The sequence below is a fragment of the Delphinapterus leucas genome, chromosome 8 (assembly GCF_059928025.1).
Source record: "Delphinapterus leucas isolate spDelLeu-1000000601 "Yukka" chromosome 8, BTC_Dleu_Yukka2, whole genome shotgun sequence".
Taxonomy (NCBI): domain Eukaryota; kingdom Metazoa; phylum Chordata; class Mammalia; order Artiodactyla; family Monodontidae; genus Delphinapterus; species Delphinapterus leucas.
The window spans coordinates 119,644-135,220 of record NC_143136.1 but is presented as its reverse complement, the minus strand read 5'-3'; the positions used below and the strand labels follow the sequence as shown (position 1 = coordinate 135,220).

Sequence of the window (15,577 nt, the reverse complement as noted above, 5' to 3'; positions counted from 1 at the left end):
TTCTCACTAATCCTTATCAACCAACACCCAAATAGGAAAGAGCAAGAAGAGCTATAGGTTTAGGAGGCTGGAGGTGAAGAGAAGCGGGGTTAAAAGAGTAGCAGGCTTCCCTGGTGGCGCAGTGGTTGAGAGTCCGCCTGCCGATGCAGGGGACACGGGTTCGTGCCCTGGTCCGGGAAGATCCCACATGCCGCAGAGCGGCTAGGCCCGTAAGCCATGGCCGCTGAGCCTGTGCGTCCGGAGCCTGTGCTCCGCGGTATTATTCATCATAGCCAAGAACTGGAAATAATGCAAATGTCTATCAACAGTAAAATGGATAAAGAAAATGTGCTACACCCACCCCTACATATATAGCAATGAAAATGAAAGAATTGTGTACACAAAAACATGAGTCTCACAGTGTTACTCCAAAGAAACCAGGCACAAACCCATTCAGTTTATATAAAGTTCAAACCACAAGCAAAACTAAATGATAAAGTTTAGGGATGCATATTTAGGCAGCAAACCTACTAAGAAAGGAAAGGAAGAGATTACCATGGAAGTTAGATTCGTTGTTAGGTTTGATGGTAGGTAAGGGGAGTGGGTATTGATCCATAGGTGGCGCAAGAAGGAACTTCTGGGTTTTTGGCAATGTTCTATTTCTTTCTTTCTTTTTTTTTTTTGGTATGCGGGCCTCTCACCGTTGTGGCCTCTCCCGCTGCGGAGCACAGGCTCCAGTTTTAATGTTCTATTTCTTGACCAGGGTGGTGGTTTCATGAATATTTGCTTTGTGATAAGCCAGGGAGTTGTACATACTGGTTTTATGTACTTTGAAAACATCGGCTGTACCTCAGTCTCTGCTTCTACAGCCAACCTTCCTCAGTTCTTGAACGCAATTTCATGTCTAGGACTTTTGTACTTACTTTGTCTTCTGCTTGGAAAGTTCTTCCTCCTCATCTTCCAAGAACTAATTTGGTCTGTTTTTATCACTGAGGTTTGACCTCAATGTCCCTTATTCAGTGAGACGTTGTAGCTCTGCCTTTTCTGCTCTGGCCTCCAGCCTCCAACCCCATCCTCAGCATTTCTGGCTTGTTTTCACTGCAGTTATTATTAAGTTCTGTTCTGGTGGTGGTGGTGGTGTTACTTGTTACTGTTTGTCATCCACCTCTAGAATAAGCTCCACTCTGTGCAGGGTCCTTATCTGGCTTATTCATGACTGTAATCTTAGTGCCTAATTCAGCACCTGGCCACAGTAAACAATAAAAGATGCTACTGAATGAGTAAATTATTCTATTCCCATAGTGTGGCCCAGTGTCTGGCTCACGGTTAAGTGCATCACCTAGTATCTCTGATTGGTATAAGTAATGCTATTTGTGGTAACAGCATTGCTATAGTAATGCTATTCCCTTAACTCTGCATGGAATAGAAGCTTCTAGCGGTGTTTTCCTAGGGAACCCACCACATAAACAAATGTTACATGGATCAACGTGATTTCGTAAACGTCGCTTTTGGGCAAGACAAGACAAGCGACGCTGCGGCAGCTGTAGCAGGAGACTCAAGGAGGTAAATACTCCCAACGGTGAGGCGAAAGACGCGCGCCAACACATTCAACGCCGTCATGGCCGCGCCTCCGCGGTTCTCCTTGCGCGCCTTCCGCTTCCGGTGACGCGTCAGCCCCGCGAGACGCCCAGCTCCGCCCGCCGGGCAACCGCGCCCGCCAGAATCCTTTGTCCAATCCCGGGCCGCGCCGCGGCCTCGCGCCTGCGTAGAGGAGAGAGGTGAGCGCCGCGTGGACGAGGGCCGCAGCTCGCGCCTGCGCGTCGGCTTCTCCCCAGCGATTGGCTCCTGCCTCCTAGGGACGCCACAGTTCAGTTTTCACTTTCTCTTCCCCCCACCTCCGCTTCCTGTGGGCGTGGGGTTTTACTTCCGGGTTCCAGCGTCAGTCACTGAGAAAGTCGACTTGTTACCTCAGGTGGAGCGGAGTTTCAGCGTTCGTGCCTTCCTATGACCCTCTGGGGCAGGAGCAGCGTTTGTTTGGCTGACGAGCGCGGCGAGGCCTGCAGGCTCCGAGCCTGGACGCCGGGTCCGCGTCACTCCCGCCAGCGCCTCGGAGCCGCCCCGCGACGCCCGGGCGGCTTTCTTGGCACAAGGGCGGAGAGGAAGGACTGTTTGCGACGTGGAGGGTCCCGCGCGCCGCTGACGAGCCTGTGCGAACGCGGGCCCTATGGAACCGGGAGGAGGGGAGTCGCTGCAAGGGGCGGCCCGAAGGCTCCCCGGCCCGGGGAGTTGGCCCGGGCGCGGCTGGTTGGCAGGGTCCGACGGGATCTGTCACGCTTGGCCTCGAGGGCCTGAGGGGAGGAAGCGCGTGTGGAGGCGCGGACAGCATTTTAGCATGGAGAGGAAACTGAACGCTTATCTTCGGTCCGCGGGGGCGGCGGCGGCGCACAGGACAGGTGAGACTGCCTCTCGTGGACGCCCACCCAGAGGGCAGGCGAGAGGAGCCCGTCCTCCGGGGCCGAGTGCCCGGCGTGGCCGCTCGGGTTGTGCGGGGTTCGTTGTTGTCATTTTATTTTTTAATGAAAAATTGAGTTCCAGTCGACTTTGCATGCTTCTCCTGGATGCTGAGTTGACTCACGCGTTCTTGCCTGGTAGCGCTGCTCTGGGTGGGAGGGGCGGGGGTCGGAGATTTTCAGAATCGCTTTTGCTTTGCTGCTTCGGCTCTGACTCCACCTGTGGCCGCTCTCAGCTGCTAACACACCGATCTGCACCTGTTTCTAGTCAGTCAGCGTCTTCCAGGTGTGTAAGGCGTCAGAATTCCTGTTTCCCCTTTCGGAGGCGGGAAGTGTAGGGCGGTTCAGCACTTCCTTTGAGTTGCCTGTGAGAGGACCGCTGCATCCTCGTGGACGTTGTTAAGAAGTGGCCAGCTGAAGCTTTCTTTGCTCCTTGGGTTGGGACTGGCAGTGAAGTACTTTTCTAAGGATTCTTGGTTAAGGCCGCACCTCCGCTTTCCTTCTGCATAGACTTCATTGGCCGTGTGTGACCTTTTCTTTTTTAAAGTAGGCATAGAAGAGGTCTTTCCCCAGGGAGGGTCATTTAGCTGAAAACAGAAGTAGCGCGTCATCGTAGGTTGGTCCATTCAACCCAGCAGTTTGTCTGAAGGTGGCACCAAGCAGCATTTGTGGGAGAACGTGGCACATTAACCTCAAAATTGGGGGGAAGATCCTTTGAAAATCCTCAAGTTTCTCTTAATCACCACTTGTCTATTTGAAATCCATATATTTAAATACACCTCTTTTACCCTTTATTCTCCCTGTAAGGTAAAATTAGAACAGTTAGGTTTTTGAAAATATATTCCAGACGTTAAGTGCTGTGCAAGCGTACGGTGTTATTGCAGTAACGTTGGTGATCCAAGGGCCCACGGTGTTCCCCTGAAAAAGCATTAGAAGGGGAAAGGGGTTTGGATATATTTAATATTATAGGCTCTGAGATTGGTAGTAAGCTTACTCAGGAGGTTTATAACAAAGCTGCTATTCCTTAATAGTGTAAAAATACTTTTCTGTTGAAAAACTGCCTTCTAGAACCAGATAGCTCTATACAGTATACTCAGTACAACAGTAAATAACTCAGACTGGAGAAAAATTAAAAGTGACACAGTGTTCACAACTATTTTAAGGAAGACAAAGAACAGTGTTTGAAATTTTGTGTTTTCAGGACATTTGTCCAAGTGTAACCAGTTCTTTTTTAAAAAGAGCTGTATCAGGAGCATCTCCTGTAATCCAGACATAGTTGCTTAAGTGAATTAAAATCTGCAAAGTGTCTAAAAACTTAACTGAGACGTAGTGTTTGTTAAATAAATGCAGTGTGATATATCTGTTTAGTGTAATTAAATAGATATGACATCTGTTTGTCAAATGAGTCTTTCATTCCTCTACTGATGGACGTTTAAATTATTTTCAAGTTTTCCCTTATAACTAAAATGCTGCAGTGATTTTTTTGCCATTATAAGCAGTGTTTCATGCGCTCATCATAGTATTTCTATGAATCGTAGACTTGATTGCTTCTGAGAATGATGGATAATAATGCTATTAAATTACCCTCAAATGATTGTACCTTTTTATATTCACTTTCTCAAAAGAAGTGTTTTGTCTCCCCACTAGCCAGCACCGGATGGTAATATTTTACTAATTTTCTAATAGTTGAAATAACATCTCATTTAAATGTTTATCTTCCTTGGATAGTAGGAAAATTAAGCATTTTTGGCCAGGTCATATACTTTGCTGATTTTTTTTTTTAATTGAGTTCTGAATTTTCTTCTTTTCTTTGACCCATTTATCTACTACCACACTGTTTTAATTATTGTAGCTTTATAATATAGTTTGGTACTTTCTTTTGAAAAAAGTTTTGGGCTCTTCTTTTGCATTTTTCTTCCAGATGAAATTTAAAATCATCTTTTCAAGTTCTGTAGAAAATCTTGCTGGGATAGATATTGTTTGTGATTGCATTGAATTTATAGATTAATTTGAGAAGAGACATTCTTTTGAGTTTTTTCTTCTAAGAGGATAGGTATGCCTCCTTGTTTCTTCTGTTAAAATTTTTGTTGTGAAATATACCATTTGTATATACTGTTTTAAAAAACAAAACCAAAAAACTGTATCTGTGTACTCTGCTTAATAGACCATCACAAGTACCTTAGAAGCCTTTGGTGTGTGCCTTTCTCCAGAAACAAAGGATTCTCTGCCCCCATCACCATGGTCGTCCTGAATTTTGTGTTAATTATCCCTTTGCTTTTCTTTACAGTTTTATCAACCATATATGTATCCTTACCCAACATATTGTTTCCTTTCACCTGTTTTTGAACTTTAAGTAGAATCATATTGTGTACTCTGTGAATTACTTTCGTTAAACGTTATGTTTCTGAGATCCATCCCTGTTGAAGCATGTACCTATAGCTCAATTCAGAAACTTGAGGACTCCTTCACAGTTCTAGGAAGTATTGAGGACCACAAAGATCCTTTGTGGGTCATATTGTGGATCAATATTATATTAGATATTGAAACCAACCAATTTTAAACGTAGATATTGGTATATTTACATATACCATTAAGTATATGGTGTATTGCTTATAGAAGTGTATACCTCTAAAAAATACTACTACTAATAATAGTAAACCTACTACATCTTAAACAGCATTTTTAATGAAAAATAACTGGGTTCCAAAACCCAGAATAAGTTAGTGGCAAGAGTGTTTTTGTTTTACGTTTTCGCAAATATATTTAATGACTAGAGTCTCATGTTTGCTTCTGCATTCAGTTAGTTGCAATATACTGTTTTAGTTGAAGTATATGAAAAAATCCGGCCTCACTGAGCTGTATGTTTAGAAGAGGGAGGAATATTTTAATATTCTTTTAAATAGTTATATTTTTCTTTAATACTCATCAAAACCTAATAGTTTCTTAAAGGTTAGCTGAAGTATAGAGTTTGGAATCAATGAACTTCTCAAACTATGCGATATTAAAACCTATTGGTCTAGCTTGCATTTTTTTTTAACATCTTTATTGGAGTATAATTGCTTTACAATGGTGTGTTCGTTTCTTCTTTATAACAGAGTGAACCAGCTATACATATACATATATCCCCATATCTCCTCCCTCTTGCATCTCCCTCCCACACTCCCTATCCCACCCCTCTAGGTGGTCACAAAGCACCGAGCTGATCTCCCTGTGCTATGCAGCTGCTTCCCACTAGCTATCTGTGTTACATTTGGTAGTATGCCACTCTTTCACTTCATCCCAGCTTACCCTTTCCCCTCCCCGTGTCCTCAAGTCCATTCTCTACGTCTGCATCTTTATTCCTGTCTTGCCCCTAGGTTCTTCAGAACTTTTTTTTTTTAAAGACTCCATATATATGTGTTATTGCACGGTATTTGTTTTTCTCTTTCTGACTGACTTCACTCTGTACGACAGACTCTAGGTCCATCCACCTCACTACAAATAACTCAGTTTTGTTTCCTTTTAGGGCTAAGTAATATTCCATTGTATATATGTGCCACTTCTTTATCCATTCATCTGTCAGTGGACACTTAGGTTGCTTCCATGTCCTGGCTATTGTAAACAGAGCTGCAGTGAACATTGTGGTACATGACTCTTTTTGAATTATGGTTTTCTCAGGTATATGCCCAGTAGTGGGATTGCTGGGTCGTATGGTAGTTCTAATTTTAGCTTTTTAAGGAACCTCCATACTGTTCTCCATAGTGGCTGTATCAATTTACATTTCCACCAACAGTGCAAGAGGCTTCCCTTTTCTCCACACCCTCTCCAGCATTTATTGTTTGTAGATTCTTTGATGATGGCCATTCTGACTGGTGTGAGGTGATACCTTATTGTAGTTTTGATTTGTATTTCTCTAATGATTAATGATGTTGAGCATCCTTTCATGTGTTTGTTGGCAATCTGTATATCTTCTTTGGAGAAATGTCTATTTAGGTCTCGTGTCCACTTTTGGATTGGGTTGTTTGTTTTTTTGATACTGAGCTGCATGAGCTGCTTGTAAATTTTGGAGATTAATCCTTTGTCAGTTGCTTCATTTGCAAATATTTTCTCCCATTCTGAGGGTTGTCTTTTCATCTTGTTTGTGTTTTCCTTTGCTGTGTAAAAGCTTTTAAGTTTCATCAGGTCCCATTTGTTTATTTTTGTTTTTATTTCCATTACTCTAGGAGGTGGGTCAAAAAGGATCTTGCTGTGATGTATGTCATAGAGTGTTCTGCCTATGTTTTCCTCTAAGAGTTTTATAGTGTATGACCTTACATTTAGGTCTTTAATCCATTTTGAGTTTATTTTTGTTTATGTTGTTAGGGAGTGTTCTAATTTCCTTCTTTTACATGTAGCTGTCCAGTTTTTCCCAGCACCACTTATTGAAGAGGCTGTCTTTTCTCCATTGTATATTCTTGCCTCCTTTATCAAAAATAAGGTGACCATATGTGCGTGGGTTTATCTCTGGGCTTTCTGTCCTGTTCCATTGATCTATATTTCTGTTTCTGTGCCAGTACCATACTGTCTTGATTACTGTAGCTTTGTAGTATAGTCTGAAGTCACGGAGCCTGATTCCTCGAGCTCCGTTTTTCTTTCTCAAGATTGCTTTGGCTATTCGGGGTCTTTTGTGTTTCCATACAAATTGTGAAATTTTATGTTCTAGTTCTGTGAAGAATGCCCTTGGTAGTTTGATAAGGATTGCATTGAATCTGTAGATTGCTTTGGGTAGTAGAGTCATTTTCACAATGTTGATTCTCCCAATCCAAGAACGTGGTATATCTCTCCATCTGTTGGTATCATCTTTAATTTCTTTCATCAGTGCCTTATAGTTTTCTGCATACAGGTCTTTTGTGTCCTTAGGTAGGTTTATTCCTAGGTATTTTATTCTTTTTGTTGCAGTGGTAAATGTGAGTGTTTCCTTAATTTCTCTTTCAGATTTTTTATCATTAGTTTATAGGAATGCAAGAGATTTCTGTGCATAAATTTTGTATCCTGCTACATTGCCAGATTCACTGATTAGCTCTAGTAGTTTTCCGGTAGAGTATTTAGGATTCTCTATAGTATTATGTCATCAGCAGACAGTGACAGCTTTGCTTCTGCTTTTCTGGTTTGGATTCCTTTTATTTCTTCTTCTTCTCTGATTGCTGTGGCTAAAACTTCCAAAACTGTGTTGAATAATAGTGGTGAGAGTGGGCAACCTTGTTTTGTTACTGATCTTAGAGGAAATGGTTTCAGTTTTTCACCATTGAGAACGATGCTGTCTGTGGGTTTGTCATATATGGCCTTTATTATGTTGAGGTAAGCTCTCTCTGTGCCTACTTTCTGGAGGGTTTTTATCATAAATGGGTGTTGAATTTTTTCAGAAGCTTTTTCTGCATCTCTTGAGATGGTCATATGCTCTTTCTCCTTCAGTTTGTTAATATGGTGTATCACATTGATTGACTTTTGTATATTGAAGAATCCTTGCATTCCTGGGATAAACCCCAGTTGATCATGGTGTATGATCCTTTTAATGTGCTGTTGGATTCTGTTTGCTAGTATTTTGTTGAGGATTTTTGCATCTATGTTCATCAGTGATATTGGCCTGTAGTTTTCTTCCTTTGTGACATGTTTGTCTGGTAGCTTGCACTTTAAAGGGATCTTTCACCCATGCATTGGTCATGAGGAAGATACTAGTTCACTGAATTATGTAGATTTCCCAAATGATGGCACATTTCAATATATAATACCAAAAACTCACTTACATTATCATCACCACTTTGAGAACCACTCCTGTGATTCATTCGTTTTTGTTGAAGTATAATAATCTACTCTAAGAATATATTATACGTTTATCCATTTTATTCTTTATGAACATATTGGTTATTACCAACATTTGGGCCATTATAATTAGTGGAGCCATAAATGTTCTCAGTCATCTCCAAGTGCATATACACAGTACTGTTGATCGGGCATATTTGTAGTGGAAGTGCTAGATCCATTGGGAGGATATTTGCATGTTCAATTTCATTAGATAATATCTAACTTTCCCCAGATGGTGATTCTGATATATACTCCACCAGTTGTGAATGAAACCTCCCTTTGCTCACCATTCTCTCTACATATGGCATTGTCCAACTTTTAAAATCTTTGCTGGTCTGGTAGAAGTGAAATGATATATTACTGTGGTTTTAAACTGCATTTCTCTGATTACTTAAAAGAAACTCAGGGTCTGTTTTCTACAGGCTGCTTGTTTTTTCTTACTAATATCTACGAATTAAAATGAAATATGTTATATATACTAGTTGATGAACTCTTCCTGTTGCTAAAAAAGTTACTAGGATCATTTATTTAAACAATTTAAAAACATGTAAAGGCATACGTTGAAGAAAGTCTTTCTTCCCTGTACCTGTCCAGCTCATTCCCCCAGTGTATTTTTTGATATTCCTCCTTCTTACTCTAATTTCTGCTATTATGCTCCTTTATTTTCCTCCACTTTTCAGCATATTCTAGAAGTCTTCACAAATCAGTATAGAGGAAGCATACTCATTCTATAGAGTAGGAAAAGCAGTTTTCTACTTTGTGGCTGTACCAGTTTTACCTAATCTGTAGTAGATAGAGTATTTGATATTTTTCTAATCTTTTGCTATTAAAAAAAACAAAACAGTGGTGCATGGAGTAACTTTGTAGAGTTGTCATTTTGTATGTGAGATTTCTATACAGTTAATTTCCAAAACTGATTGTTGGGTCAATATGTAAATGCTTTTGAAATTTTGGTAAATATTGCCAAATTGCTTTTCCTTGGATTCTGCACTCTTACCTGCAGTATACCTAAGTGACTATTTTTCCTAAAACCTCGCCTCACGGAATATGCTTATAAATTTATAGGTTTTGAGAGTGTGATCAGTGAAAAGTGGTATCAGTTTATTTGAATTTACATTTTCTTGGACTGTTTGAGCATCTTTATATATGCTTAAAGGTCTTTCCCCCCTCTTTTTTTGTACTAACTGCTCATATTCTTTGTCCATTTTTCTGTTTTTTATTGGGTTGTTGAACTTTGGGACTTCTTTACATACTCTAGGTACTAATCTTTTGACAGTTAAGTAGGTTGCAAATTCTTTTTCTCTTTGTGGTGCTAGTAATTCTTAATTTTAAACATTCTTATTTCATGTCTGTATATTTAGAATTGTTATTTGTGGGTAGTTTGGAGTATAGCTGTAATTTTAACTTTATTCACATATGGATAACCAGTTGTGGTAGAAATTACCATTGAATCCACTTGGGTTTGAAGTTTTGGTGGTGGCAGATTCTTGACTAGTGATTTAATTTTTTTAATAGTAGCAGGATTACTTAGATTCTTAAAGAAAATTATGTCAGTTTTGGTAGATTAGATTTTTTCTAGGACTCTGTCCATTTTGTCTAAATTTGTAATATTTATTGGTACAGAGTTGTTAAAAGTGCCCTCTTCCTATTTTTAATGTCTGAAGAATGTGTAATTATGTCTCCTTTTTTCATTTCTGATAATGCATATTTCTGTTCCCAACTCCCCTCCTCCTTTTCTATTAATTCATCTTGCCTGTAGTTTATCATCGATCTTAGTCTTTTTAGTGAATCCTGTTTTAGCTTTGTGATTATCTCTATCATGTCTTTGTTTTTATTTTTTAATTCTTTTTTTATTTATTTGTTTATATTTTATACTCAGCTGCGTCGGGTCTTTGTTGCTGTGTGCGGGCTGTCTCTAGTTGCGGTGAGATGGGACTACTCTTCGTCGTGGTGTGCAGGCTTCTCGTTGCGGTGGCTTCTCTTGTTGCGGAGCACAGGCTCTAGGCTCGCAGGCTTCAGTAGGTGTGGCACGTGGGCTCAGTAGTTTGGCTTGCAGACTCAGTAGTTGTGGCACATGGGCTTAGTTGCTCTGCAGCATGTGGGATCTTCCCAGACCAAGGCTTGAACCTGTGTCCCCTGCGTTGGCAGGTAGATTCTTAAGCACTGAGCTACCAGGGAAGTCTTATCATATATTTCTTTTTGTGTTTATTTTTTGTTTTTTCATTTATTAAACTATTTTTGAGATAGCTATAGATTTGTATGCATGTGTATGCTTTAGATATGCTTATTTTAAAGAGCATCAGTTGGAATTTTAATGCAATTTTCAAACATGTTTAGCTGGGATATAGCCTATTTACATTTGCTACAGTTGCTCTTATTTTTGCTTTCTATTTGTCCTGGCTGTTTTATATTTCTTTTTTCTCCTTTTTTGTTATTTTTTTAAAATAGCTATTTAATATCTTATATCATTTCATTTTCCCCGTATATTATTTCAGAAGTTTTATACTTTTTTCTCTTTTTATAGTTATCCTAGAAATATCATGCATCCTTGACTTTTCAAAATCTAAAAATAACCAGTAGGGCTTCCCTGGTGGCGCAGGGGTTGGGGGTCCGCCTGCTGATGCAGGGGACACGGGTTCGTGCGCCGGTCCGGGAGGATCCCACGTGCCGCAGAGCGGCTGGGCCCGTGGGCCATGGCCGCTGGGCCTGCGCGCCCGGGGGCCTGTGCTCCGCAACAGTAGAGGCCGCGGTGGTGAGAGGCCCGTGTACCGCAAAAAAAAAATTTTTTTAAATAATAAAAATAACCAACATCTTTACCTTCCTCTTAGATAATACAAGAACCTTAGTAGTTTAATTTTATTCAGCCCCTCATGACTTAACATGTTATTATTATGTAGTTTAATTTTTTTTTAATATTCTTACAAGACAGAAGGAGACCTGTTTAGAATTGTTATTGTGTTTTGCCGTCAGTCCTTTTTTATATTTCCCACATTTTTGCTACTTTCTCTATTATTCATTGATTGTTTTATCTTTTAGACCATCCACCTAGGGCCATTTTCCTTCTGCTTAAAGTCTATCCTTTAGAATAGATGAACTCTCTTAGTTTGTGTTTACCTGAAAGTGTCTTTGTTTCACCATCACTTAAGGGAGATGTTTTTGCTGAATATGGCAGTTTAGGTTGGCAGTTATTTTCTTGTAGCAATTTGAAGATCTCATTCCTCTGTCTTTTGGTTTCCATTATTGCTATTGAAAAGTCACCTGTCAGTCTTTCAGTTCCTTGTCTCTGGCTGCTTTAATATTTTTCCCTTTGTTTTTAGCTTTCTGCTGTTTCACTGTATCTATATTTATCTTGCTTGGGTTTATTTGGCTTTTTTAAGTCTGTAAATTGGAGGTGTTTTGAAATGTGTTTATTGACTTATTCATAATTCCTAAACTGTGAGTTTCCATTTTTATGTTCTGTTGATCTGTTTGTCTTAATGTATAAATAAATCTTTTATAACCTTCATAGTAAATATTTTCTCCTGGTCTTTTGCTTTTCTTTTCCTTTGTTTCCCACGGTTTCGCCAACAGACTGCATTGCCAAACTCGTGGATTTTTGATAATCTGATAAGTGAAAAGTGAACCTTGACAATAAAACTCTGGAACTGGTCTTTTGAGAGGAGTAGGACTGCAACTACTCTTTCAGTTTTTTCATCGTAATTGGTCTATTCAGATGTTTCTTCCACTTAGACCAATGTTAGTAAATTATATTTTTATAACTTTCAAATTTATTGGTATAGTGTGTGATAATTTATTATTTTAGAAATTTTTCCCTGTATTTGTGGTTAGCCTCCTTTTGTTGACATTTAATTTCTTCTCTTTATTGATTATATTTGCTAAAGGTTACTTATTCCAAAAGAACCAGTTTGGGGACTTCCCTGGCGGTCCAGTGGTTAGGGCTTCACCTTCCAATGCAGGGGGTGTGGCTTCAACCCCTGGTGGGGGAGCTAAGATCCCACATGCCTCATGGCTGGCGGGGGTGGGGGGGGACAAAAACCATAAAACAGAAGCAATATTGTAACAAATTCAGTAAAGAGTGTTTTAAAGAAATGGTCCACATTAAAAAAAATCTTTTTTTAAAAAAAAAGAACTAGCTTTTGGTTTTTATTGTTTAACTCAATTGGCCTTTTGTTTTTAAATTTGGCCTCTCTTTTTATTTATGAATTTTCTAAGAAGTGTCTGGGGCATACTTTCTGTTTTCTCTTAAGAATTGAGTAACACTTAATTGGATAACTAAATCCCTTGGTAATATTCTGTGTTAAAGACTCTGCCCTCCTTGGTACGGTGAAATAGACCCTGTTTAGAACCTTTGGGTACACCTGCTTCCTCATTAACTATTCAAGACCCCAACTCCTGAGGCCTGTTTTGACCAGTTGAAGCACCTGCTTCACCCTGTGGTTATCCTCCACTTCTCTATGAGCCACCTTTAGTAAATAGGCCTATTCTCTGCCCAGGGCGTTTGTGATGGGATATATCTAGGGGTGGTGGTGATTAAAAAAAAATCATTGTTATGGTATGGATTAGATGTCACTTTCCCTTTTGTTATATGTGATAATCAAAATAATCTAAAGCAGGTCTTAAAATGTAATTGACCCTGAGAGAAATTTAGTCTTAGGATTTTCTTGGAAGAAGGACAAAACTACTTAACAGTATCTTTGTAGTGTATACATACAGTAATGAGTTTAATGCAGCCATTCATTGCAGGCTGATAGTTTAATGCTGAAGCACAAATTAGTAAACGTGGTTTGATGAGCCAGAGCAAAGGCCGGTTCCTTTATACAGATGTCTGAAAATGGCACCATATCAACTTCGAAGTGATTCTAATAAAAAGTGCATAATCTTGAATATGGAAAGTATGTTCTCCAAAGAATCTGTTGACTCTTTACACAGCATAGCAAGAAAGAAAACAAAATATGATATAAGATTATAAGCATCTGTCTGATATATAGAAATCTTTTTTATAGTAGAAATGGATTTTGAAAATGTTCAAACAGTCTTCAAAAATTGAATATTAAGTCTAAAAGTAAGCCACAGTTAAATGAAACAATCATAGTACAAAGGGATTTTTAGCAATGGAAATAATTTTTTTTTTACTTTTGAATTTTCTTTATATTTTATATAGCAGGTTCTTATTAGTTATCCATTTTATACATATTAGTGTATACATGTCAATCCCAATCTCCCAATTCATCACACCACTACCACCCGCAGCCAATTTTCCCCCTAGCAATGGAAATAATTTTTTAAAGTTTTTAAGAAGAAGGCAGTTGCTCTCCCATTGCATATGTTAAATATGCAAAGTGATTTTGCTATTTTCAATAGTAATTAATCTACGTGATTCTTTATGAATTTAAGTAATTTCCTTTGTGAGTTAAGGTCTTCCTGTATGTTTTCTATTTGTACAATACCATAGCGGCAATGATTCTCTAGGAGCTCCTGATTAGTTTTCCGCTAGCAAGTGCAGATACGGTCCAGGAAATGCATATGGATGTCTTAGATTACTTGGTTAAAACATAAGCCAAAAGGAAAGACGTCCTTAGATCAGGCCAAACACCACACACACACACACACACACACACACACACACACGCACACACGCACACACGCAGACACACACTCCAACTTTATTTTTCATGAGTTTTGTTAGGGCTGTGTGGCTTAGTGGGAGGGACAAGCACCCCATCCCAACCCTGGGTGCTGGTATCAGCATCTCCTGGGCATATATGGAGTATCCAAAACCATATTCAGTAGACCTTTTATTTTTGTAAATTACACAGCAAAGCCCCATGAAACTATAATCAGCGAGTTTACTAGACAATAATGGGAAAGCTTTATAGCAGCGGTGAGTTAGAATAACTTGGGGTCACTGTGGTGAAAAGACATGGATTTCGGTTTAGGTCTAGGATTTGCAATCCAGAATGGTTACTGAATAACCTGCAGGCAAGACCTTCGAGGGAATTGAAGCTTGGAGCGATCGTTGTAAAATAACAATAAAACTGTCCACCTAAGAGTATTGGGAGACGTCAGAAACAGGGAACTGAGGACACTCTGCTTGTCCAGCCCTCGGACCAGACTGCGGCTCCCCGACCCGGCGCACGGCCAGGTAGCCTGGCTGTGCGCGCGTGCGCGGCTCGCGGTTCGCCACCCGCCCTCGTTGACTTTTAAAGGCACAGCCCGCGCCGCCCCCGCCACACTGGCTTTCGCTGGCAGGAGGGGGCCGGAGGGGCCAGCTGGGCAGAGGGACAGCCCCCTCCGCCACACGCCATGAGGTGAGGAGGAGGGGCCGGCCCTAACCCCCACCCAGCCAGGGGCTCCTGGAGACACCTGCGTCTGGGGCCTCCCGCCTGGCCGGTGAGCTGCCTGCCAGACAACTGGGTGACGAGGAGACTGGGAGAAGGGACGGACTAGGTGTCCCACCTTCAGGGGGCTTTGGGGAGTGAAGCTTTGGTGGGGCCGCCGAGGTAGGTGGTGAACAAACGGTTGTATGTACTTAAGGGTTTACGGAGCGCCTTTGCCTCCTGACTCATGGGATTCTGCGAGCGTGGAGTGGAGAAACCCTTGCCGAACTGCCAGAGAGATGGCATCACTCTTTACAACTCTTCTGTGTGTGTAGACTTACAGTATTTTAGGAAATCTTTTGAATTGTAAAGCAGTGATTCCAAATGGACTTTTGCACTTCAAATAATAGCAAGGGTATCTTGGTTTTTATTCTTTCTGTGGGTGATTATCTTGACATTAGAAAACATTTAAACTTTTGTACATGGTAGACTTTTTTTAATTTAAGAAATTTTTAAAGTTTAAAAATTTTTAAGAACTTAAAAATTGTTATAAAAATCATACATTTCTCATTCTGTAGTATTTTCTATTTTTTAATAGAGAAGCTTTATCTTATGGGTCTCTTACTGTTTTGGCTTATGGGAAATGCTATTTCCATTCATTTACTTTGTGTTCATTTTAAAAACTAACTTGCTACTACTTAGGGCCATGGAAGATCTTTTTTTCCAAAATGAAAATAGCTTTAGTTCCCCAGATTATATTTATGCTTACGTAAAATTTCAGATAATACGTAAAGCTGTAAAAAGAATGAAACAGGAACTACCTGTACTTGACCTACCCAAAGATAACTTGGTAGAGCGTTGAGTACTGTGGTGCTAGGAGCTCTGCTGGGTACTGAAGGTCTTTGTGAGCAAGACAAAGAGTATCTGCCTCTGTGGACCTTACATTCTGCT

General features: G+C 40.2%; 1 protein-coding gene across 1 annotated transcript in view; it reads left to right on the top strand.

The window, feature by feature from the left end:
- The first annotated feature begins 2,371 nt into the window (after positions 1 to 2,371).
- Positions 2,372 to 15,577, top strand: part of LOC149748482 (protein TASOR 2-like) — a 59,278-nt gene continuing 46,072 nt past the window's right edge. Inside the window, 1 exon segment of the mRNA XM_089916064.1 lies at positions 2,372 to 2,775. Within this exon segment, the coding sequence (XP_089772190.1) occupies positions 2,372 to 2,775 (404 nt within the window).